The following is a 23,463-nucleotide window of genomic DNA, read 5'->3' as shown; positions in this document are numbered from 1 at the left end:
TTTTGATAATTTATATCCATACACATGGGTTTACAACCCAATTCACCCTACTTTTGTGGTTAAAAAAGAAAACAGAAACAAAAACAAAAACAAGGGGGATATTCATTTGGTCCTGAGTAAATAGTTACCCCAGACAACTAGTAAAAGTAAATACAAATGATCCCTCAATGAATGAACTTCAATCTATGCCTCAAAGAATTTCTACAGATAAAACCCAAGGAATATGAGCTTAGAGTAAAAATCCACAAAACACACAAGTAAACAAGGCAAAGTAAATAAAAGCTAGCAGCAACAGCTGACAAAAAAAATCAGACTTGCAAAATCTTTGGATATGGAATGGCAAGATACTGAATATAAAATAAGAAGGTTTAATACTAATTCACCCAACAACTATTTTTTTTTTAATACCTTCTATTTGCCAGGTAATATTCTAAGCTCTGAGGACAAAGCAGCTAACAAAACAAATACCCCGGCTCTTAAGGAGGTTACATTTTAGAAGAGAGAGACTCGTAAAATATGTAGTATGGCAGGTGGTAGGGAAAAAAGCTACGAGAGAGATACAAAATACTATAGTAGAGGGTATCTCACTGTCCTTAGAGCCACGCGAGGATAAGCTTTGGGTATGAGGGATGATCTGAGAGTTCTGGGCTTCTTGACAGAAACAGGGACATAGGCAAAATGGGATTGCAATGCCAGATAGTGGCAGTAAGACCCTTATGGGGAGTGGAGTCTCTTCTCAAGAGCATACAGAGTCCTAGGCTTCCCTCTTCACCCCTGCCAATGTTCATGTGAGGGGTAGGGAAGGAATGATCTTATTTGAAGCCCAGGTTACAAGAGAGATCCCTCTCTTTTCCTGCTGATGGAGGCCTAGAGGACAGAGGACAGATTGGTTCACCTTTGAACCTTTGTTTCAAGAAATGAAAGCTGGTAGATATGAGCAAGAAACAAGAGACTATACAGAACTGTCCAACAGAACTTCTAAGAAAGAAAACAAGGATAGAAATTAAAAACTCAAGTGCAAAAGGAGATTGGACACAACTGAAGAATTAGTGAACTAGAAGTCAGATCCTAAAAAGCTATACAAATGCAGACACAAAATATGAGAGATTACAAGACTTGGATGATAGAATTAGAAGGTCTAATATGCCTGTGATCAGAATTCTCTGAGGAGTCAGCAAAAATGAGGGAAAGGAAACATTCAAAGAGATAATAGCTGATAATTTTCCAGAATCGTTGAAAGTTATGATCTACCTGGCCACAGCAGGCATTTAAGTTTTGGACTCCTTGTCTATAAGTAAAAGTTTTTATTAAACCACCTTCCAGAAATATGTCTTTCATTGAACACTACTTTACAGTTTATAAAGGGCCTTCACATACTAAAATCTATGCTACATGTTTTTAGATTTATTAGTCTAGGATTTGTTTTCCTGATAGGAAACTGGAATAATCTCTAGACATGTATCAAGGCCATTCTTTTTTTTTTTTTTTTAAGATTTTATTTATTTATTTGACAGAGAGAGACACAGCAAGACAGGAAACACAGCAGGGGGAGTGGGAGAGGGAGAAGCAGACTCTCTACTGAGCAGGGAGCCTGATGCGGGGCTCGATCCCAGGACGCTGGGATCCTGACCTGAGCCGAAGGCAGACGCTTAACGCCTGTGCCACCCAAGCGCCCCAAGGCCATTCTCTTTAAAGCAGAGAAGAGTAAGTTACTCATGACCAAATTTACTAAAGATTACTACAGCACACTCTTCAATGTGATGGACATGGTAGTTACTGCTGAATTTGGTTGATCCTCTGCAGTTTCCACTTCAACATTCTTTTGGGATATTTGCTTTGCAAATTTTCCTATCTTTTGTTTTTTCTCCCCAGGAATGATTTTGAGGGTCTACTGAAGGAAGTGCTCTTCAGTAGGTTAAGTGGTGAGATCCAATTTCATCATGATCTTGGAGGCTCCATAAATAACTTTCTCTATTTACTACGTGAATAAGGTCAGAACCTTCTTAGCATGACATAATAGGCTTTTTTTTTTTTTTTTTTTTGCATTCTGTCACTATTCTCCTTCCCAAGTCTACTCTCAGTACAAGCACACCAGACAAGTCAAATTTTTCCCAAATATATGAACACATACCAGGCTCTTAGGCCACCATGCTTGTGTACAGAAAACTCCCTTGACCCTTTCATTGTTCCTCCCTTCCTTTTTCAATGCTCCTCACTAACCTCCTCCCACCTAAAATCCACTGGTCTCAAAAAACTCAACTGGTTTTTCAAGAAATGGGCAGAAGACATGAACAGACATTTCTCCATAGAAGACATACAAATGGCCAACGGACGTGAAAAAATGCTGAACATCACTCGGCATCAGGGAAATACAAATCAAAACCACAAGGAGATATCACCTCACACCAGTCAGAATGGCAAAAATTAACAACTCAGGAAACGACAGATGTTGGTGAGGATACAGAGAAAGGGTAACCCTCTTACACTGTTGGTGGGAATGCAAGTTGGTTGTAGCCACTCTGGAAAACAGTGTGGAGGTTCCTTAAAAAGGTAAAAATGAGCTACCCTATGACCCAGCAATTGCACTACTAGGTATTTATCCAAAGGATACAAACATAGTGATTCAAAGGGGCACCTGCACCCCAATGTTTATAGCAGCAATGTCCACAATAGCCAAACTGTGGAAAGAGCCAAGATGTCCATCGACAGATGAATGGATAAAGAAGAGGTAGTATACATACACAATGGAATATTACTCAGCCATCAAAAAGAATGAAATCTTGCCATTTGCAACAATGTGGTTGGAACTAGAGAGTATTATGCTAAGCAAAATAAGTCAGTCAGAGAAAGACAAACATCATATGACTTCACTCATATGTGGAATTTAAGAAACAAAACAGAGGAACATAGGGAAAGGGAAGAAAAAAATAAAATAAGACAAAAACAGAGAGGGAGACAAACCATAAGAGACTCTTAACTATAGGAAACAAACTGAGGGTTGCTGGAGGGGAGGGGCTGGGGGCTGGGGTACCTGGGTGATGGGCGTTAAGGAGGGTACTTGATGTAATGAGTACTGGGTGTTATATGCAACTGATGAATCACTAACTTCTACCTCTGAAACTAATAATATATTATATGTTAATTAAATTGAATTTTTAAAAAACTCAACTGGTTTTTTATGACCTTCCTCAAACTGGGCATCTGACTACCCAAAGCTTTCTCTGACATTTATGGCACCTACTGCTACAAAGTATTCATCTCTGTATCCAGGCGGGTCTGGCATGTGATGGTTGTTCAATAAATTCTTGGTGAATAAATGGTACAGAAAGTCTGGGAAAACACTGGGGTTGGGATGGGGTGGAGGGAATCAAGCTTAAAAGGTCACTGTAGAGCAATCTTCATCCCTGGACCCAGAAATACCACATCTAGGAAATTTACCTATACAAATAATTGAGAATGTGCTCAAAGATTTAGCTGCAAAGCTCACACTTCATTGCTGTTTCAATAGCAAAATCCTGGACACAATTTTAATCCTTCAGTTGGACTTCAGCTAAATAAACACACAGTGGAATACTAAATACCCATTTAAAACATGTATGGAAAAAAATAGAAACATATATGGAAAATATTTAGTGGCATGTCATGATATTTTATTCAAGGAAAAAAAGCTGTTCAAGGAAAAAAGCAGTGTGTTCACTCTGCTTACATTTAATGCTATACATCGAATTGTCAACAGTGGTTTCCTGGGTGTGGGATTTCAATTTTTTTATCTTCCTTCTGATTCCAAAAAAAAAAAAAAAAATCTAACTTGTATACAATGAGTAGTAATTACTTTTGTGATTAAAAAAAGGAGGACTTTGTTTTCAAAGGAGAGAGTCCTGTCCTTTCGTGGTCCGACTTCCCTTTGGAGCTCCAACTCTTCTGAGATGCCATTCATAGTCCCAGCATTCCAGGGTGCCCAAGGGAAAAGGGCTGCCCAGGTATTTTAGCCTCATTTCACAAAATAGAGGCTTGGAAGGGAAAAACAGCTGCTCCAGTGCTCAATGATTTTAAAACCCAAACAGTTCCCAAGATTTGGCAGTTAGAAAACTTGCATTAGCATGCTTCACTTTTCAAGATAAACTCCTCTCAAAATTCTCTGCTGACCCTGAAATCATTTGCCATGGAAGGACTCCGTCCCATCCAGGAGAAAATTCGAAAGCCAGCTTATTCCTTCCTACCCTAATCTACATGTACTTGGACATTCCACAGCCAGAAGCCATCCCCCCCCCCCCCCCCCACTTTATCTTTTACTGGGCTGCCGCTCTTCCAAAAGGGGACCAAGCCAGCAAAGAGGCCCAGGCCGGTAGGGCTGGCTCCACGCCTGAGGTGCTGGGTCCCTCTCTAGGGCATGGCAGACAGGCCAGCTGTGAACCCGGTGACTTGACTTCCTCCTCCTTCCCGGAGGTCCCCGCCCACATCACCGTCATCAGGTCTCCGAGGAAGTCACATTCTGGCCTCTGAGCTGTTCTGAAGGTTCTGGGAGGAAAAGGGAGGTGAGGTGGCAAGAGCCCTTGCACGCTTCCAAGAGACAGGGCCCCTAGCTCGCCGTCTGTCACTAATTAGATGGAGATGGGGGTAAGTGATTTTCCCATGGAGTGGATTAAATCTTTCATCTATCAGAGAGGGTACTGACCAAAAATGACTGCGTCCCCTCTCCAGTGTTAGAAGGGTGAGTGCCCAGATGTCCCTGGGAGCGCTGCAAAAAGAAAAGAGAATTATTATGTATTGAGGATCTTTGAGGTGCTAGCACCCATGTAAACACTGTCTTCTTTAATCCTCCAGTAGATCCTTTATGTTAGGTGTCCCTGATCCCAATATATGGTGTGGCAGAAGTTCTGCGAAATGCTTTCCAACCTTGTCCACTTCGTGGTACACATGGACAACAATATGTTTACGGCACACTTGGGCAAAAGTGAGCACCAACCAGAAGCAAACTGCCCCGCTGCCCCATAAAGAGGGGCTCCACCTCTCAGTGTACCTGTCCCACCTGTTACCTGTTTGCTGCTCACTGGAATGAAAGCCGGGAAGAGGGTGCCTGGGTGGCTCAGTCGTTAAGCGTCTGCCTTCGGCTCAGGTCATGATCCCAGGGTCCTGGGATCGAGCCCCACATCGGGCTCCCTGCTCCGCGGGAAGCCTGCTTCCCTCTCTCGCTGTGTCTCTATCAAATAAATAAATAAAATCTTTAAAAAAAAAAAGAAAGCCGGGAAGAGGCTGATCCAAGAGAAGTAGGACATACAGCTGTGTCAAGACAAACCTGGATTTGCTTCGCAGCTCTGCCTTCCGTTTGACTTCAAGCACGTAACTTGATATTTTTTGAGCCTGTTTCCTCACCTCTACGTGACGCTAATAATAGTACGCACGTCACTAAGACAGTGACATGAGTGATGAACCCGACCGAAGGTTTATCAGCGAGCCTGCGCCCAGAGAGCGCGTCCCGCCTGGGCTCCCCGGGCGGCCCCCGCACAGGCCCCGGGGCAGGCGCGCGGGGAGGCGCGGGCTGCGGGCAGCGCGGGGGCGGCGGGGAGGCGCCGGCGGCCCGGGAGGTTCCGGGCTTCCGCGCAGACTTCTGCGTAGCCGGACGGCTGCGTCACCGTCCGAAAGCGCGAGCCGGCGGGCGGGGGCGGGGGCGCGGCGCCGCTGGAAGCCCGGGTGTTCTAACCGAAAGTACGGGCCCGGATTTCCCCGCCGCGGTCGCCGTGGCCAGTCTGCGGTCCGCCTCGCCCCCCCCGCCCGGGGTCGCCGTTCCCGCTCTCGCTCCCGCCCCCTCGGCCCGCGGCCCCCGGCGGAGTCCCGGGAAGCGCGCGGGGGCGGTCTCTGGCGCCGAGCGGGGACGGCCCCCACGCGCTTCTCTACTCGCCGCCTCTGCAGCGAAGCGAGGCTTCCTTGGCCCGGCCTTGGGGCCGTCCGGATCCCCGCCGTCCTGGCCGCGCCGTCGCGCCTCACGGTTCCCTAGGGAGGAAAAAAAAAGTTGGCACTGTGGCAGCCTCCCCCGCTTCTTTCCACCCCGGCCGCCCGCCCGACTCGCCCCATTGCACAATTCCTGCCGTGGAATTGCCGCGTGACTCGGACGGAGCCCAAAAATGTTTCCCAGGTTGCCTCCGCCGAGAAAGGAGCGGCTGGGTATCCCACTCTGACCCCAGGCGCCCTTGAAATTGTATTTCTCCGGGTGACTGGGTAGCCCTTTACCATGCAGAGCGTGCCCTTTCCAAAGAAAGAACAGCTACTAGCCTGCGGGTACGCCCGCTCTAGGTTGATTGCAACCGACACGTTTCTTTTCCCCGTGTATATTTTCAGACAGAAAAAGTGTTTCAATCTATTTGGGGAAGATTTCCGGTTTTAAAGGAGGACGAGGAGTGAATTGCTTAAAGGCGTGGAGACACAATTTTGAGCTCTCCAAGAATCAGTGTTGTTGATGGTGCATAGTAGGTACTGAATAGATAGAGACTGAATGAACAATTGAAGGAGGAATTAAATGGCTGTGTGTAGACCAAAGCTTTCAATTTGCATATGAAATTTAGAGGTTGACTTGCCCAGGGTTACCTAGCTAATTAATATGGAAAGCAGGAATAGAATTTGCCTCTCGTTTCAACTTGAAATACTTCGTATTTATGAGATGGGTGTACTTTCCCCTCTATAGGAAAATAAAATGCCTTCTGCAGTAAGCTCTACAGATCCTTAGTCTACGCCCTCTTCCTACCTATCTAAAATAAACAGAACAAAGCAACGACTCCCAAACACAATACATGCATGTAATAGGCTGAATTTGGCAATGCCAAAGAAAGATGTTTGCAAGGCATTTTTTGTCTTATCCCCATAAGTTAAGCACAAAATAGGCTAAGAAGAAGAAGAAAGAAAGAAACAATAGTGCTTCTCCAAAATGGTATGGAAGATACCATTTGCCACTAGCCTTACTTTTTTAAGTACAGTGTTTGGTGTTTTGCATGGGAACTGCTAGACTTATGAGTAACTGTCAGGTTTGCTCTGAGACTGGTCAGATATTTTGCTCAGGCTCAGAATAGATTTGTAGCTCATCTTTCAGAATAGACAAGCTGCAATCTGTGAGAACACAAGGGACTTCAATGACAGTCATGCAGATGGCTGGACAGCTTGTTGTCTTTGAAGTTTCAAGGCTGACCAAGTATACCAAATGTCTAATTTAGGGAACAGAATTGCCAAACAAGTAGATGTTAAGGGCGAAGGAATCAAAACTGTAAGTGGCAATCAGGAGTAAAACTTCATTCTTTTGTGGGCTGTCAACAATGGTTTCCACCATGATGATTATGATACAGTTACAACAATAACATCCAAATACAAATTCTTCTCCAAGAAGATGGGGAAGAGGGGTTCCAGTGATAGAACAGCAGATCAAATCATGAAATGTCTCATTTTGTAGGTCAGCCGGATACACTCTGAACTGGGGCAATCTTTTTTTAACTCTGCTCTCTCTACCCTGTCTCTACCTCTAATATCTTGAAGGTGAGAATGAAAACAGAATTGCTAGAAAAATTTGAAATTCTAGGCAGCTAAGGTAGAATATGTCAATTTTGGTTTGATAATCCTACACAATGTTCATGAAATCAAAGCATCACCTCCTATGTTTTCCCACACTGCAATTTTCAGTTGGCCATTATACCAGACTACTGAACCTGAACTTTAGAAACACAAAATGTTGGCCCCTATTATTACACTGCTTTACTGCTTGAAAAAAGGCATCTGATCAAACAAAAGCCATCTTTTCCAACGGAGATCTTAACAATAACAACCTATTTGGATGCAAGTGATACTTTTTCACATATTACATATTTCATTCAACACCATTGTGTAATTCGTGTCAAATTTTTGCAAAGGAAATACCTCAGGACAATCTCAATTGTTAGCATTTATTAGTTTAACTGAGAGATTTATCAGTCATGGTGTAGCATTGGAATTTGGGGGGTCATTAGAAAAAAATGTAATTATACTCCTTCATTTTATAGACGAGAAACTGAAGGCTGTTGAAATTAAACAATAGATGGAGTTCCTGACACAGTCAAAACCAGAACTGAGGATTCTGATTTGCCATGTGTTTTATAAAATCATCACCACAGACTTCATTTCATGAGTGTGTGGTTCCGCGTGAGGCATGGTGCTTGGAACTGGGGATAGGAAAAGGTATAAGGAGTTCTCAAAGATTTTATAGTCTAATTGGTGATGTAGGCCAATGTTTCTCAAACTTTAATGTCCACAGGAATCACCTAGCAAGATTGCTAAATGCAGCTTCTGATTTATTGGTTCTGGGATGGGACCTGCTTTGCCACTAACAGGCTCCAAGGAGATGCCATTTCTGCTGGTCCACAGACTACACTTTGAGTAGCAAAGTGTAGGACATATAAATATAAAGATAATTAACAGTCTAGCAACCTAAGAGAAACAAAAAGAATAATAAAATCTTCTGAGCCTGTTTGAAATGGATGTCACAAAGCTCATGCTCCTTACTTCTAAGAATGTCCCTCAGAGGCTATCTACTGTTACAAAAGAGTAACCTATTTTTGTCTCTGGGAGCACAGCATATAAGAAATAAGGAAATAGTGGGCCAAAGAGAAAGAAAGGAGAAAAGTGATGGCAAGAAATACCATCAAAGGAAGAGACAGAGACACCATAAAAATTTTTTGAAAAAATGTAAACTCATGGCAGCCAAGATATCAATACTTCTGGAGAGTATCAGTGAGAATGTAGTGTTGAACAATGGATTCAGAGCCAAGAAGTCTCAATTCAAGTTCTGGTAGGCCAATTAGTAACTATATGATCTTTAGGCATATATGTAACCTGTTTAGCTTCAGTTTCCCTATCAGAAAAAAAGAGAGAGAGAGAGAGATAATACCTCAAATCTCCCTGGATTGAGTAATTATATATTAAAGCACTAGACACAGACATGTTGAAGAATGTACAAAGCTTCACAATGCAGCTTAGGTTTAGAAACTCAGCAATTTTATTAAAACCAATGCAGTAACCAATAATTCCAATCTTACACAAACTACTTCAGAGAACAGAAAAAGTAGGTACCCTCCATGACTAATTTTATGAGGCTGTTATAACCTAACTACAATAACCTAATTAGGATAATGCATACAAGAAAGGAAAATAAAAGGCCCATAATCACTCATTAGGATAACTACTAAAATGCAATGACCAAGTCTGGTTTTTCTCAGAAAGGGAGGTTGGTTTAACATTAGAAAATCAATTAATGTAATTAATGTGATTAACAGATTAGAGGAGAAAAATCATATGATCATCTCAATTTCAGGAGAAAAAAGCCTACATCAAATATTCTGCTTAATGGTGAAATGCTGAAAGTATTCCATTAGAGATCTGAAACAAAACAGGATTGCCTGACGTAATAACTCGAATTTTACATTATATTAGAAGTCCCAGTCAGTATTTTTGGTTTTTTGAATTTTTTCCCCAGCCATTCTTTTTGTTTTACCTTGGCATTAAAGGTAGGAAAAATACACACACACACACACACACACACACACACACTCATTGTAAAGGACAAAACAAAACTCATTATTTGCAAATGATTTGATTGTATATGCAGAAAGCCTAAAAGAATTTATAGATAAATGATAAGAATGTATAAGAGAGTTTAGCAAGATTGTAGGATTCAAAATCAGTATTACCATTGTAGGCAGAATGAAGTCCATCTCCCCTACAAAGATGTCCAGATCTTAATCCCTGAAACCTGTGAATTTTTGCCTTACAAGTCAAAAATGACTTTGTAGATGTGATTAAATTAAGATGATCAAATTATTCTAGATTATCTGGGTGAGCCAAATGTAATCACAAGAGTCCTTAAAACTGAAAAATTGTGTCATAAGTCAGTCAACCTGTTGTTGCTGGCTTTGAAGATGGAGAAGGGGGGCTACAAGCCAAGGCATGTGGGCAGCTCTAGAAACTGGAAAGGGCAAGGACACAGATTCTCCCCTAGAGCCTCCAGAAAGCAGCAAAACCCTTCCAACATCTCGATTTTAAGCCCAGTGGAACCGATTTTGGACTTCTGAACTACAGAACAGTGAGATAATAAATTTCTGTTGTTTTATACCACTAAGTTTGTGGCAACTTGTTACAGCAGCCTTGGAATAATACAATTACAAAGTAATTGATTTCTAAATACCAGTTCACAAATGAAAGCAAAGAAGGTTAACACCTAGGACATTTGTGGTAGCATCCAAATTTATATGTTAAAAAAATTACCCAGGAATGAATCTAACAAAATATATACAAGAAGAACATAAAACTTTATTGAATGTTGTTAAAAAGGACCTAGAGAAATGGAGATATGCTATGTTCATGGACTTGAAGATTTAACATTTAAAGATATGAATTCTTCCCCAAACTGATCTATAGATTTAGTTACAATTCCAATTAAAATCTCAACAGACTTTTTTTTGGTGGAACTTGACAACTTGATTCTAAAATATATATGAAAGTCAAAAGGCCAAAAATAGCCAAGACATTCTTGAAGAAGAAGAAGGTAGGGGCTTGCCGTCAAGATATTAACATTTATAAAGTCATTATAATGAAGATAATACGGTAATGGTTCAAGCATAGAAGAATAAATCAATGAATTTGAAGAGAGAGGGCAGACCTAGATCCACAAATATATAGACAAAGGGGCAGGCACTGAAGAATAAAGGAGAAATGATGGAGCCTACAATAAATAGTGCTGGGATGTCTGGGTATTTATAGTTACAAAAATAAAATTGGATCCTTACTTCATACCATACATATAAATAATCTCCAAGTGAATTAAAAATCTAATGTAAAAGGTAAACCATAAAAATTTTTTCCTGGGCTAGGGAAGGTTTTCTTAAGACATAAAATGTATAAATATAAGAGGAAAGATTGGTAAATTAGACTATATTAAAATTGAGAACATTTATTCATCAAAAAACTTCATAAAATACCTACCATCCTCTGGGAGAAGATGCATATTTGCAACACATTTAAGTAATAAAAGAGTAGTATCAAAAATACACAAAGAAGGGCGTTGGGTGGCTTAGTCAGTTAAGTGTCTGACTCTTGATTTCAGCTCAGGTCATGATCTCAGGGTCATGGGATGGAACCCTGCATCAGGCTCTGCACTCAGTGGGGAGTCTGCTTTAGATTCTCTCTCTCTCCCTCTGCCCTTCTCTCTCTCTCTCAAATAAATAAATAAATCTTTAAAAAAAACAGATACAAAGAACACTTACAAATTAGTAACAAACACAAAATAGGAAAATGGACAAAAGACAGATACCTCACAAAAGGAGAAACTCAAATAGCCATTAAACATATGAAAAGATGCTCAATGTTAGCAGTAAGGTGTAAAATGCAAAGTAAAACCAGACTGAAATATTTTTACGTATCCATCAGATTGATGAAAGTATGTTTGGCCATTCCAAATGTGGAAAATACTATGGAACAATGGGAACTCTTATACATTACAGATAAGAGCATAAATTTGTGGGGTGCCTGGATAGCTCAGTTGGTTAAGTGTCCAACTCTTGATTTCAGTTCATGTCATAATCTCAGGGTTGTGGGATAGCACCCTGCCTTGGGCTCCATGCTCAGTGGGGAGTCTGCTTGAGATTCTCTCCCTCTCCCTCTGCCCCTTCCCCCTACTCTCTCTCTCTCAAATAAATAAATACATCTTTAAAAAAAAGGCACAAATTTGTATAAGCACTTAAAAAAACAACTTCACAGTACCTTTTAAGACTGAACATGTTAGTATCCTATGATTTTACAATTCTCCCAGTTATTATATACCTTCAACTAGAAACTCTGGCACTAGGAAATATATACATGGATGTTTATAGCAGCATTGTTCATAATAATAAGAAACTGGAAGCAATCCAAATGTCCACCAAGGGTTGAATATATAATTAATTATTTTACATTCATAAAAGGGACTACTATACAGCAATGAAAATAATGAACAGCTACACACACCAACATAGATAATGCAAACACAAGGTTGAAAGAAGCAAACCCCTGAAGAAAATATACAATATGATTCTGTTTATACTAGTTCAAAACAGACAAAACTAAATACTCTTGTTCAGGGATGAGCATAGGTCATAAAACTAAAGAAACTAAGGGGATAATTATCCTAAAAATCAGAACATTGATTATCTCAGCAGTGTAGGGAGGGGAAAGCAATTGAGGAGGCCCACACAGGAAGTTTCTTTGACAAGGAAAATGTTCTTTTCTTAACTGTGGGGAGCTAGACAGAATGCTTACTTTATTCTTATTCTTCAGAATGTACATTTATGTCTTATACATTCTTATGTGAGCATGATTAAAACAAAAACTATTCAATTAAAAACAAAACAAAAAATTACACTGAAGGTTTTGTAGGTGGAAACAAGGGGCTTCGTTCTAAACCAAACAACAAAATAAGATCATCATAAGTTTAGTAGTAAATATAATTTACAAACTCTTTTGATTGGACACCAGCTACACCCATTTTAGAACATTCCCACAACTAAATCTGTTTCACCAACCTTGAGTCGGCACTAACATAGAGGTAAACAATGAATATGGGCTTGATAGCAAGAGAGATTTTATCTCTGCACACAACTGTGAGGAAGCAACAGAGAAAAATCTGTTTTTTCCCATGGAGAGACTTGAACACGGTAAAATTAAATCTTATTTGGTAACGGAAATGATGAATCATTAAGCTCCATGAGTAGCTCACGAAATCATAAACTTAGCTTTCCCTTCTGCAAAGACTGAAATATCTTACAGTCTAGCATCTGAATTTGAAATTATCTTTAGGTCTAGGTGGTTTGCTTCACAGTTTTTCTTGAATTACAACAGTTTCCATTCTTAAAGGGAGACTCATATCTGATGTCTCATTTTCCTCTTGAAAAAGGGGGCTTATTTTATTCTGCTTTAGTGGCAGGTGCTCATTATGTTAGATGAACCTAGAGACTCACTGAATTATGCCTTGTGTATAAAATGTTTGATCTTCATAATGTGTAGTTTGAATCATCCAGAGATGACTAAATAGTCACGCACTTGATTTAATAAGCTAGGTAATTTTTGCCATCTGCCTTAGAAAGGTCCATCCAAGATGGTTAAAAGTTTAAAAAATAAAAAGTGTTGATCTTTATCTTCCTCATCTAGAATTCCTCTTTGCACAGTAATGTTGGATAGTCCTGATTTTGAAACAAAGTGGCCAAAATGAATTGTTTAAGTTCCAAGTTCCACTAGTGCATGCAAGTTCAGGCCCTCACAGATCAGAGTAACGGGGGCTCAACATTCCAGGAAGATACAATGGGATCCACTTTTTTGAATGTAAATAGTTAAAACCAGCTTTAGTAAACCCAGTTTTGACAGAATCCAAGACAGGAGTGTTACTGGGTCCTTGGATAGAAGAAGATCCAGGTGCTATTTTGGGAAAACACCCAGACTGTGTCTCATCTCCTCTCTATAATTCTATCTCATTCTTCTGTCTCTACCAGCCAGCTTTGGCTGCATTTCTTGCCCCCATGGATCAGATAACCATCCCACAGCTCCCATGGTGACCCAAGTCCGGCCACCTAAAGAGATGCTCATTTTTAGTCCCATTTCCAAGTTCCACAAGGAGACTGATTTGCATAGCTTGAGTCTGGTGTCAACTCCTGGTCCAAACAATTGTGATCAAGTAGGAAACCAAGGGCCCACTTCTATGGGATGGACAGACCACCTCACTGTTACCCACTGCAGAAGGGTAGGACAGAAATGCCGAGGGGATTAGGAAGACCTTTCCTAGTCAAAGGCCTGAAGGCAAAAATGTGTATGGTGTGTTCTAGTAATATTGTGTAAGACAATTTGTCTAGGTATGGAGTTTGTGCAAAAGCACTAAGCAACAAAATTGGAGAAATAGTTTGAGTTCACATTGGAGAAATTCCTGGATGTCAAGCTAAAAGGTCTAAATTTCTGTAGACTCAAAAATTTAAACCCAGCATGGAGCCCAATGCGGAACTCAAACTCATGACCCAAGATCAAGACCTGAGCTGAAATCAAGAGTTGGACATTTAACCAACTGAGCCACCCAGGCACCCCTCTATAGACTTTTTCATGAGACTTTTATAGGTTCAATGAGTTTAACAGGTCTTAATCAAAAACATATATATTCATGAAGTCTTTGAAGGTTAGAAAGTCCATTTAAATGTTTATGTTTATTACACAACTGTTTATAATAATAAAAAGTTGGAATCAACATGGATGGCCATCAGTAGAAGAATGCTTACAGAATTGACAGTGTATCTATCCTACAAAATTTCCTCTGGTCATTAAAAGGAATGATTTAAAGCTGTGATCATTAACATGAAAAGCCCTGTTACCTATTAACAGTAAAATTATTAACAGAAAAAGCAAGTAAAGTAGCAGAGATGTATAATACGATTCCATTTATAGGAAAGTACATAGCTTTTAAATAGGTAGAAAAATTTCTGAAAGAACATTCATGAAACTGTTAAAGTGGTTTCCTCTGGGGAAGGAAGTGGGATGAATGAGTGGGTGGGGTAGAGATGAAGAGTGACATTCACTTTACTACATGTGTCATGTGCTTAAAAAGATAAAAGTACAAATACATCATTAAACATTTTTTAAAGTTAACTTCCTTTTCAATAACACAGGCATAAGGGTATGTACTTAGACTCAGAAATTAGAATAATATTACCTTTCATTTCTGAAGCAGCTTGCAGTTGACAGCTGTGATAACTAGCCCTTGCTTTGTTCCAGGTATCTTTTAAGCCTTTCCATATGCTAACTCATTTAATCCTCACAAGGACCCTGCAAGTTTGATACTGTTATTCTCCCATCTTACTGATGAGGAAGCTGAGGCACAGAGATGAGTTAGTGACCCAGGCTCACATAGCCAGTAAAGGGCAGAGCTGAGATTTGAATGCAGGTATTTTCCCTCTTGAATCTCAGCTCCTGATCACTTTGGCTAAGTGACACTTATCAAAAGCATTTTCACATATATTGTCCCCCATATTACATGGGAGAAAACGAGGACCCATACCTCAGTGTACTGTAATTGCCTGTTTTCATGTTCATGTACCCACTAGACTCCAAGCTCTACCTTGCAGGAATCTTGGTTTGTTGTTGGTTTTTACACACTGGCACATAGGAAGGGGGTAATACGTGATTGTGAATACTGTGGTGGCTTAAAATGTCCACAAATTCTTTGACGCCACCTTTAAGAGGTTGAGCCTAATTCCCCTACCCTTGAGTATGAGCTGGACTTAATGGCCCATTTTTAATGACTGGAATGAAGCAAAAGTGGCAGTGTGTGACTTCAGAGACTAGGACATAATAGGCATGATGGCTTTCCGCTCCCTCTCTTGTCTCTCAGATTAGTTGTTCTGAGGGAAGCCAGGTGCCATGTCATGAGATACTGAAGCATCCCGCTAATAGCCATGGGAGTAAACTTGAAAGTTCAGCCTCAGTCAAGCCTTCAGGAGATTGTAGCCCTCTCTCTCATCTGGTCTGTAACATCCTATGAGAGCCTGAGCCAAAATCACCAAACTAAGCCACTTCCAAATTTTATGACCTATAGAAATTATGAAATATTAAGTGTTCATTATCTTAAGCCACTAAATATTGGCATAACTTACTACACAGCAATAAATAATACAAATGCTTTTGATTAAAAATAATATATGTATATATGTGAAACTTGGATATTTATGGAATATATTAATATACTTTTTCTTTTTTTTACGATTTAGTTAAGAGAGAGAGGGAGAGTGTGTGAGTTGGGGGAGAGGCAGAGGGAGAGTGAGAGAATCCCAAACTGAGTGGGGAGCCCAACACAGGGCTCGATCCCATGACCCATGAGATAATGACCTGAGCTGAAATCATGAGTTGGATGCTCAACTGACTGAGCCACTCAGGTGCCCCAAATATGCTTTTTCTTTTACATTTTCATGCATATGATCTTTTCCTTAGTTGGCCTGAAGCATATTTGCCTGAGAGTGCTATGTGGAGATTGGGATTAGGATTCTTAAAGTGGGAATTAATAAAGGAAGGGTTAAAAATCAGCTTCTAACATCCAAAATAGGATTTTTGATCAAAATAGTTATTTAGGAAGCCAGAAAAAAAGGTGAGAGAGAAGAAATTTTCCACATTCCTTTTCCTAACCATTGACATAACCAGGGTTAAACCTGGTAGACTAGATCATGGAGTTTCTTTTTTAGCACAATGAGACAACTGTGTCCACCTATAATGACTAGACCGTTGAGCTTGCTGTCCTTGGACAGAACGAGGATATGATGTTGAGGAAGTGGGCTGCTTCAGCCTTCTTCCTGTGCCAATGGATTGTAGGCAGAAGGTGGGAGTTGGAGTTAGGAAAGCCAGTTAGTGAGAAGTTTTCTTGATCCCAGGAGTAAGTCCCAGAGAGGAAAGGGGTGTGAGATTGGTTGAGGGGAAGGCTAAGGACCAGAGAGCTTCTCCTCTGCTTCCTACTTGGGATTCAAGAAGGAAATCACTGATTAAGGTGAGTCAGCAGCACATGGAGTGGGCCCAGGGGAGGAAAGAGAGCAGACTAGAGGGTACAAAGAGGGCCCAAATTGAGCCCCATTAGCTCCTGTGTGGTGAGGAAGGGACAGGTCTTCCTGCATCTCCTGTAAAGGGACACAGAACTTGGCTCAGTTGAGAGATAATAACGCTGTCATGAGGGTGGTCAAGATGACCTCCAGTAGAAGTAGAGATGAAGATAATGCATAGAGGATGTGGCAGAGAATCAAAGAAGTCTGTGGTGCTGGTGCTGATAAGAACCATGGTGGACCACTGTCAGCTGAGGTATACCACCTGCTCCTGACCAAGTGGAGAAAAATGACCATCCTATCAAATATTCCACTTTTGACTTGGGCAACAGAGAAGAGCAGAAAACCAGAGATACAACTGTGAGACCTCAGTGGACACGAGTCCAGGAGCTAGTCTCAGGAGCAGCTTACTTCAGACACTTGACTACAGAAACTGACAACTAAGAATGTTGGATTGAATATAAAGATAATATATAAATATGATATGTTAAAAATTTATATATAAAATATAAAATAATATAAAATGTTATTCAAGTATTAAAGTTATGTAAAAACACAACTAGGGGCACCTGGGTGGTACAGTTGGTTGAGTGTCTCACTCTTGGTTTCAGCTCAGGTCGTGATCTCAGGGTTGTGAAATTGAGCTCTACGTAGGGCTCTGTGCTCAGTGTGGAGTCTGCTTGAGATTCTCTCTCCCTCCCGCTCATGTCATTCGTGCTCTCTCTCTCTCTAATAAATAAATATTTAAAGATTTTATTTATTTGTCAGAAAGAGAGGGAGAGCACAAGCAGGGGGAGCAGCAGAGGGAGAAGCAGGCTCCCTGCTGAGCAAGGAACCCAGCGCAGAGCTTATCCCAGGATCCTGGGATCATGACTTGAGCCAAATGCAGATGCCTAAACAACTGAGCCACCCAGGTGTCCTAAATAAATAAATCTTAAAAAAAAAAATACAACTATATTAAAAGTATCAGAACACTCACGTGACCAATAAAATCTATTTTTTTTTAAATGTAGGCTCACACCCAGCATGGAGCCCAACATGAGGCTTGAACTCACAACCCCAAGATCAAGACCTGAGCTGAGATTAAGAGTCAGACACTTAACAGACTAAGCCACCCAGGCACCCGAAAATCTTTTTTTTTTTAATGTTTCAAGTTTTTATTTAAATTCTAGTTAGTTAACATATAGTGTACTATGAGTTTCAAGAGTAGAATTTAGTAATTCATCACTTACGTATAACAGCCAGTGTTCATCACAACTAGTGCCTTCCTTAATACCCATTGCCCATTTAGCCCCACCTCCCCTCCAGCAACCCTCAATTTGTTCAAATCTAAGGTATACTGAGTACCAAAACTGCTTTTGCTCTAAGGGCATTTAATAATCCAGCCAATTTGAGACTCTATCTTCCTAAGGAGTAAAGTACAAAAGGAAATCCACCAGCAAAACTAGGAATTCACAACCTATTTTCCCCAAATCTCCACCCATAGGAGGCTGCTAAATAATACAATGGGGAAACAATTTCATCCTTGAAAATTTGTGATCACTTCCTGGAGTTACTGCAATTACAACCTCTTGATGGTCCAAAAAAATTCAAGCAATAAATTTAAATTGGTGCGGAATACTGGTAAAGCCCGTAGGGATTAAACATGACAAATACAAACCCATCCTGAGAAGTCATCTTCCTCCTAGGCCTCAATGTATTTACATAAATAATTTTTCAAGGTCACTGAGCAGCCCGCAGTGAAAAACAACTAAGCACACGTAAAGAAATAAGCACTATGTATGAGAGCTAGAAGAAACAATAGTAGAAACAGGGCCAAAAAAAGACGTCAGATACTGGAATTATCAGACATAGATTAAGAAACAATTGTATCTACCATTATTAAAGATATAAAAGGCACATTTGAAAATATCTTCAGGATACTGGAAACTATAAAAGGGTGACCAAGAAACTTTTAAAAAGAACCAAATAAAACTTCGAGAAATGAAAATCACAGTTACTGAAATTAAAAACAAAACAAAAACCAGTGGTTTAACACCATATTAGACATAAATGAAACGAGAATTAAAGAACAGGAAGTTTAGGTCATAAGACTTTATGGAAGGCAGCACAGAGATGCAAAGTAATGGAATATGTGAAAAAGAGATTAAGATTGCTGGAAAAGAGAGTGAGGAAGTCTAGTGTACATTTAAGTAGTTCTAGAAGGAGAGGAAAGACATGACACGACAGAGATAATATTTGAAGAAATAATAACCTGTACTTTTTCAGAGCCAATAAACGGTATCAATTCACACACTCAAAAAAAAAAAAAAAAAAAGCCAAAAAAATCCTATACAGGAAAAAGGGAAGGGAAGGGAAGGAAAGAAAGAAGAAAGGGAAGGGAGGGGAAGGGAACAGAAGGGAGGGAGGGAAGGAAGGAAGGAAGGAAGGAAGGCAGGCAGGGAGGCAGGAAGGGGGAGGGAGGAAAGCAGGAAAGAATGAACTAACTGTTGAGCAAACTTTAAACCTAGATTCCTCATCATAAAACTAATGGACAGCCAGAGGTGGGGGGAGAGACTGGGGTGGGGTATGGGTGGAGATCACCGTCAAAGGAACAACTACACTGACAACTGATTTCTCAATAGAATCAATGGAAAGCAGATGATAGTATAATGATATCCTCCATGGGGTGAAGGAAAATACCTGTGAACCTATTATTTTATTCCTAGTGAAAACATCTTTCAAGAATGAGAGCACAATATAAACATTAAAAAAACAATTAGAACATAAAGATTAAGTTTACTACTGTTCAGATCCTTGTAGAAGGAAATCCTGAAGGATGTCATTTTGGAAGAAAGAATGTGATCTCAGATGGAAGCTCTGAGATGCTAGAAAGAATGAAGAGCAAAGAAAGTGGTAAATATATGGATAAATCTATACAATGCAATGTTGTGCATAATACAACATTAATAATATCTTATGAGATTAAAAAATAAGTTAAATTCACAAAAGTAAAAGCATGCAAACCAGGAAGAGAGTAAATGGAGTTAGTGTTCAAAGTCTTTGTAGTATCTAGCACAAAAACAGCATTATTGACTAACTTTTGAATTGATAGGTTATGTGTGTGTGTGTGTGTGTGTGTGTGTGTATATATTAGCTAACTGCTAAAAGGATACAGAGAATGTTAGCCTATAAATGGGTAAGGGGTGGAGAATGGAATGATTAAAAAAAGTCAATTCAAAAGAAGAAAAGACAGAAGAAAAAGGGAATAATAGAACATAAAAAGGAAAACTGTGGTAATTTAAAATATATTAGTTATTAATACTAATTAATGAAATAAAACATAAATGGAATAAATGCATCAGTTAAAAGACAAAGGTTTTCAGACTGAATAAAACAACTGTAAAAATATTCAAACAGATGAAATGGGAAATACATATACTCTGCAAATATAAACAGAAAGGAGCCAGCATTCTTATATTACTAGCACTCTAAACAAATTTTAAGGCAAAGCACATTGAAAACAATTTGGTTGTTATTTGAAAAGCTAAACACAGAATTACTATGTGACCCAGCAATTCCACTCCTAGGTATATAACTAAAAAAATTGAAAGCAAGGACTCAAAAGATACTTTTCTACCATGTTACTGCAGCATTGTTCACATCAGCCAGAAGATGGAAACAACCCAAGTATTCAACAAATCAATGGTGAAACAAAATGTAGTATATACGTGTAATGAAATATTATTCAGCCATAAAAAGGAATGAAGTTCTAATATATGGCATATATATTAGATTACATGGATGAACCTTGAAAACATATGCTAAGTGAAATAAACCAGACACAATATGATAAATATTTTATGATTTCACTTATATGAAATCTCTAGAATAGGCAAATTCATAGATACCAAAAGTAGATTTGTCAGGGGCTGGGAGGAGGGGAGCATGGGGAATTTTTGCCTAATGGTTACAGAGTTTCTATTTGGGGTGATGGAAACATTTTGTAACTATATAGCGGTTATGGTTGCACAACATGGTGAATATAATTAATGCCACTGAATTGTACACTTAGAAACAGTTAAAATGGCAGATTTGATGTTATATATATTATACCAAAATAAAAATTGACTAAGACAATCACTTCTTAACAATACAATTTCAATTTGCACTTATTTTTAAAATTTATATATACATACTAACAGCCTCAAACTAGGTAAGAGAAAATCAGAAGAGCTATAAGGAGAAATAGACAAATCCACAATTATACAGGAAATTGAAACAAACATCTGTTAATAATAGATAAAATCAGAAGACAAGAAAAATTACCTAATAGCTGATTCAAATAATGATGATTAATAAAGTTAACCTAATTGAGATATATATATATAATATTACATTCAACAACTGCAGAACAAATACTCTAAAGTCCACACACACTATTTCAAAATGGACTCATATGAGATCATTAAAGCAAGCCTCAACAAATTTTAAAGGACTGAGATAACATCGTTTGTTCATTCAGATCAGAATGTTTTCTGATCACGGTGTGATCAAAATATAAATAAATAATAAAAAGATAGGGGTGCCTGGGTGGCTCAGTCATTAAGCGTCTGCCTTCAGCTCAGGTCATGATCCCGGGGTCCTGGGATCGAGCCCCACATCGGGCTCCCTGCTCCACGGGAGCCTGCTTCTCCCTCTCCCACCACCACCCCCCCCCCTTGTGTTCCCTTTCGCTGTGTCTCTCTCTGTCAAATAAATAAATAAATAATCTTTAAAAAAAAGATAAACAGAACATCCCTATGTAATTGTAAAATTACTCATAATGGAAAATTTTAAAAATGTTTTTAATTGAGTAATAAAGTCATACCTATCAAAAACATGTAGGATACAGCTAAAAAGAACTTAGAGGGCTGATATATAGCCTTAAATGTTATAATATTAGAAAAGAAAAAAGGCTAAAACTCTATAGGATAAACAACCACCTCAGGATATTAGAAACAAAGTGAAATAAACAGAAAGAAAGTAGTAAAAAAGAAATAATAAGAACAGAAATATATGAAATAGAAAAAATACTTAGTAGGAACAATAAAGCCAATAGTTTGTTCTTTGAGAAGACTGATAAAGTTGTCAAATCTTTAGTGATACTATAAGAGAGAGAGACAGACAGAGACAGAGAATAAATATACACACACACAAAAACTATCAAGAATGAAAAGGAGCATTCTACTCCAGATATTGCAGACACTGAAAAAATCGCAAAGGATACAATGAATGGCTTAATAGCGATACATTTGAAAATGTAATAAATTATATGGAGGGGTGCCTGGGTAATAGTATAAAAAACCTGAATAATCCTATAACCATTAAAAAGTTGAATCATTCATAGAAAATCCAGGGGGTGCCTGGGTGGCTCAGTCGTTAAGTGTCTGCCTTCGGCCCAGGTCATGATCCCAGAGTCCTGGGATGGAGCCCTGCATCAGGCTCCCTGCTCAGTGAGAAGCCTGCTTCTCCCTCTCCCACTCCCCCTGCTTGTGTTCCCTCTCTCGCTGTGTCTCTCTCTGTCAAATAAATAAATAAAATCTAAAAAAAAAAAAAAAAAAATCCAGAAAGAAAACTCCAGGACCAGGAGGCTTTCATGTGAGTTCTACCAATATTTTAAGGAACAAGGTATTCTAATACTATATAAACATAAAATAAGAGAACAACTCTCAAATTCATAATAAGATACTAAAACTCATCATGGACATTATGACAAAATATAATTATAGGATAATTTGATCTATGGACATTAACTGAAAAATCTGAAGCAAAATATTAGCAAACTGAATCCAGCAATACAAAAGGATAATATAGATAACCAAACTGTATTTTTCCTAGAATACAAAATTGGTTTAACATTAAAAAATAAATCAATGTAATTTGTCATACTAGTAAATGTGAAAAACCATATGATTACCTCAATATATTCAGAAGAAGCAAATTGTAAAAAAAAATCGATATGTACTCTTAATTTTAAGATTCATCAGACTTGAAATAAAAGGGAATTTAAAATCCATTAAAAGTTATCTATAGAAAATCTACAGCCAACATCATTCTAAGTAGTGAGACACTGAAAGCTTTCTCTCTGAAATAAGGAAAAATAAAAAGATGCTTACCATCATCCCTTCTATTCAACATTACACTGATAGTTTCTTAAAGGTTAGTTGCAATGTAGAATCTGAAATCACATCAGTGAACTATATACTCTGTTCATTTAAATCTTCTGCTCTCTAACTTGGAATGAAACATTTTTTAATATCAAGCATTGGTCGTTTGGTAAATATTGGTTCATTGAGTTACACAAATTTTCCAAATGTTAATGCATTCCCTTATATAATATCAAAAATTTCACATTTGTTAATATTGCCATTAATCTCATCAGAAAAAGATGTACTTAAAGTACAATTACTTATGATTTAATAACATTAATTTTTACTGCTTTAAAAATATTCTTAAGTGTGGGGCACCTGGATGGCTCAGTCGGTTGAGCATCTGACTCTTGGTGTCAACTCGAGTCATGATCTCAGGGTTGAGGGATCGAGCCCAGCATTGGACTCTGCCCTCGGCAGGGAGTCTGCTTGAGATTCTCTCTCTCCCTCTCCCTCTGCCCCTCCCCCCACTTGCACACCCTTTCTCTCTCTCTCAAAATAAATAAATCTTTAAAAAAAAAAAGATATTCTTAAGTGAAAGTGGCATTTTTTTGCTAAGTGGTATTGAAGAATACAATAACAATATAATAATGAATTTATGTTGTACATTGTCACGTGATTTTTCTGCATCTACTGAGATGATCATATGGCTTTTATCCTTTCTCTTATTAATGTGACATATCACCTTGATT

The 23,463-nt window shown here is 39.0% G+C and overlaps 1 protein-coding gene across 1 annotated transcript in view; it reads right to left on the bottom strand.

Annotated features, from left to right (window-relative positions):
• Positions 1 to 5,606: 5,606 nt before the first annotated feature.
• The window catches only part of LOC116646426 (translation initiation factor IF-2-like), a 69,704-nt gene continuing 51,847 nt past the window's right edge, over positions 5,607 to 23,463 (bottom strand). The window contains exon 4 of the mRNA XM_032427151.1: positions 5,607 to 5,991. Coding sequence (XP_032283042.1) covers positions 5,630 to 5,991 — 362 coding nt within the window. The 3' untranslated portion in view covers positions 5,607 to 5,629. The remainder of the gene's footprint in view (positions 5,992 to 23,463) is intronic.

The sequence above is a fragment of the Phoca vitulina genome, unplaced genomic scaffold (genome assembly GCF_004348235.1).
Source record: "Phoca vitulina isolate PV1807 unplaced genomic scaffold, GSC_HSeal_1.0 scaffold2, whole genome shotgun sequence".
Taxonomy (NCBI): Eukaryota; Metazoa; Chordata; class Mammalia; order Carnivora; family Phocidae; genus Phoca; species Phoca vitulina.
Note: the sequence above shows the minus strand (reverse complement) of the source record. Positions and strands in the feature narration are given on the sequence as shown.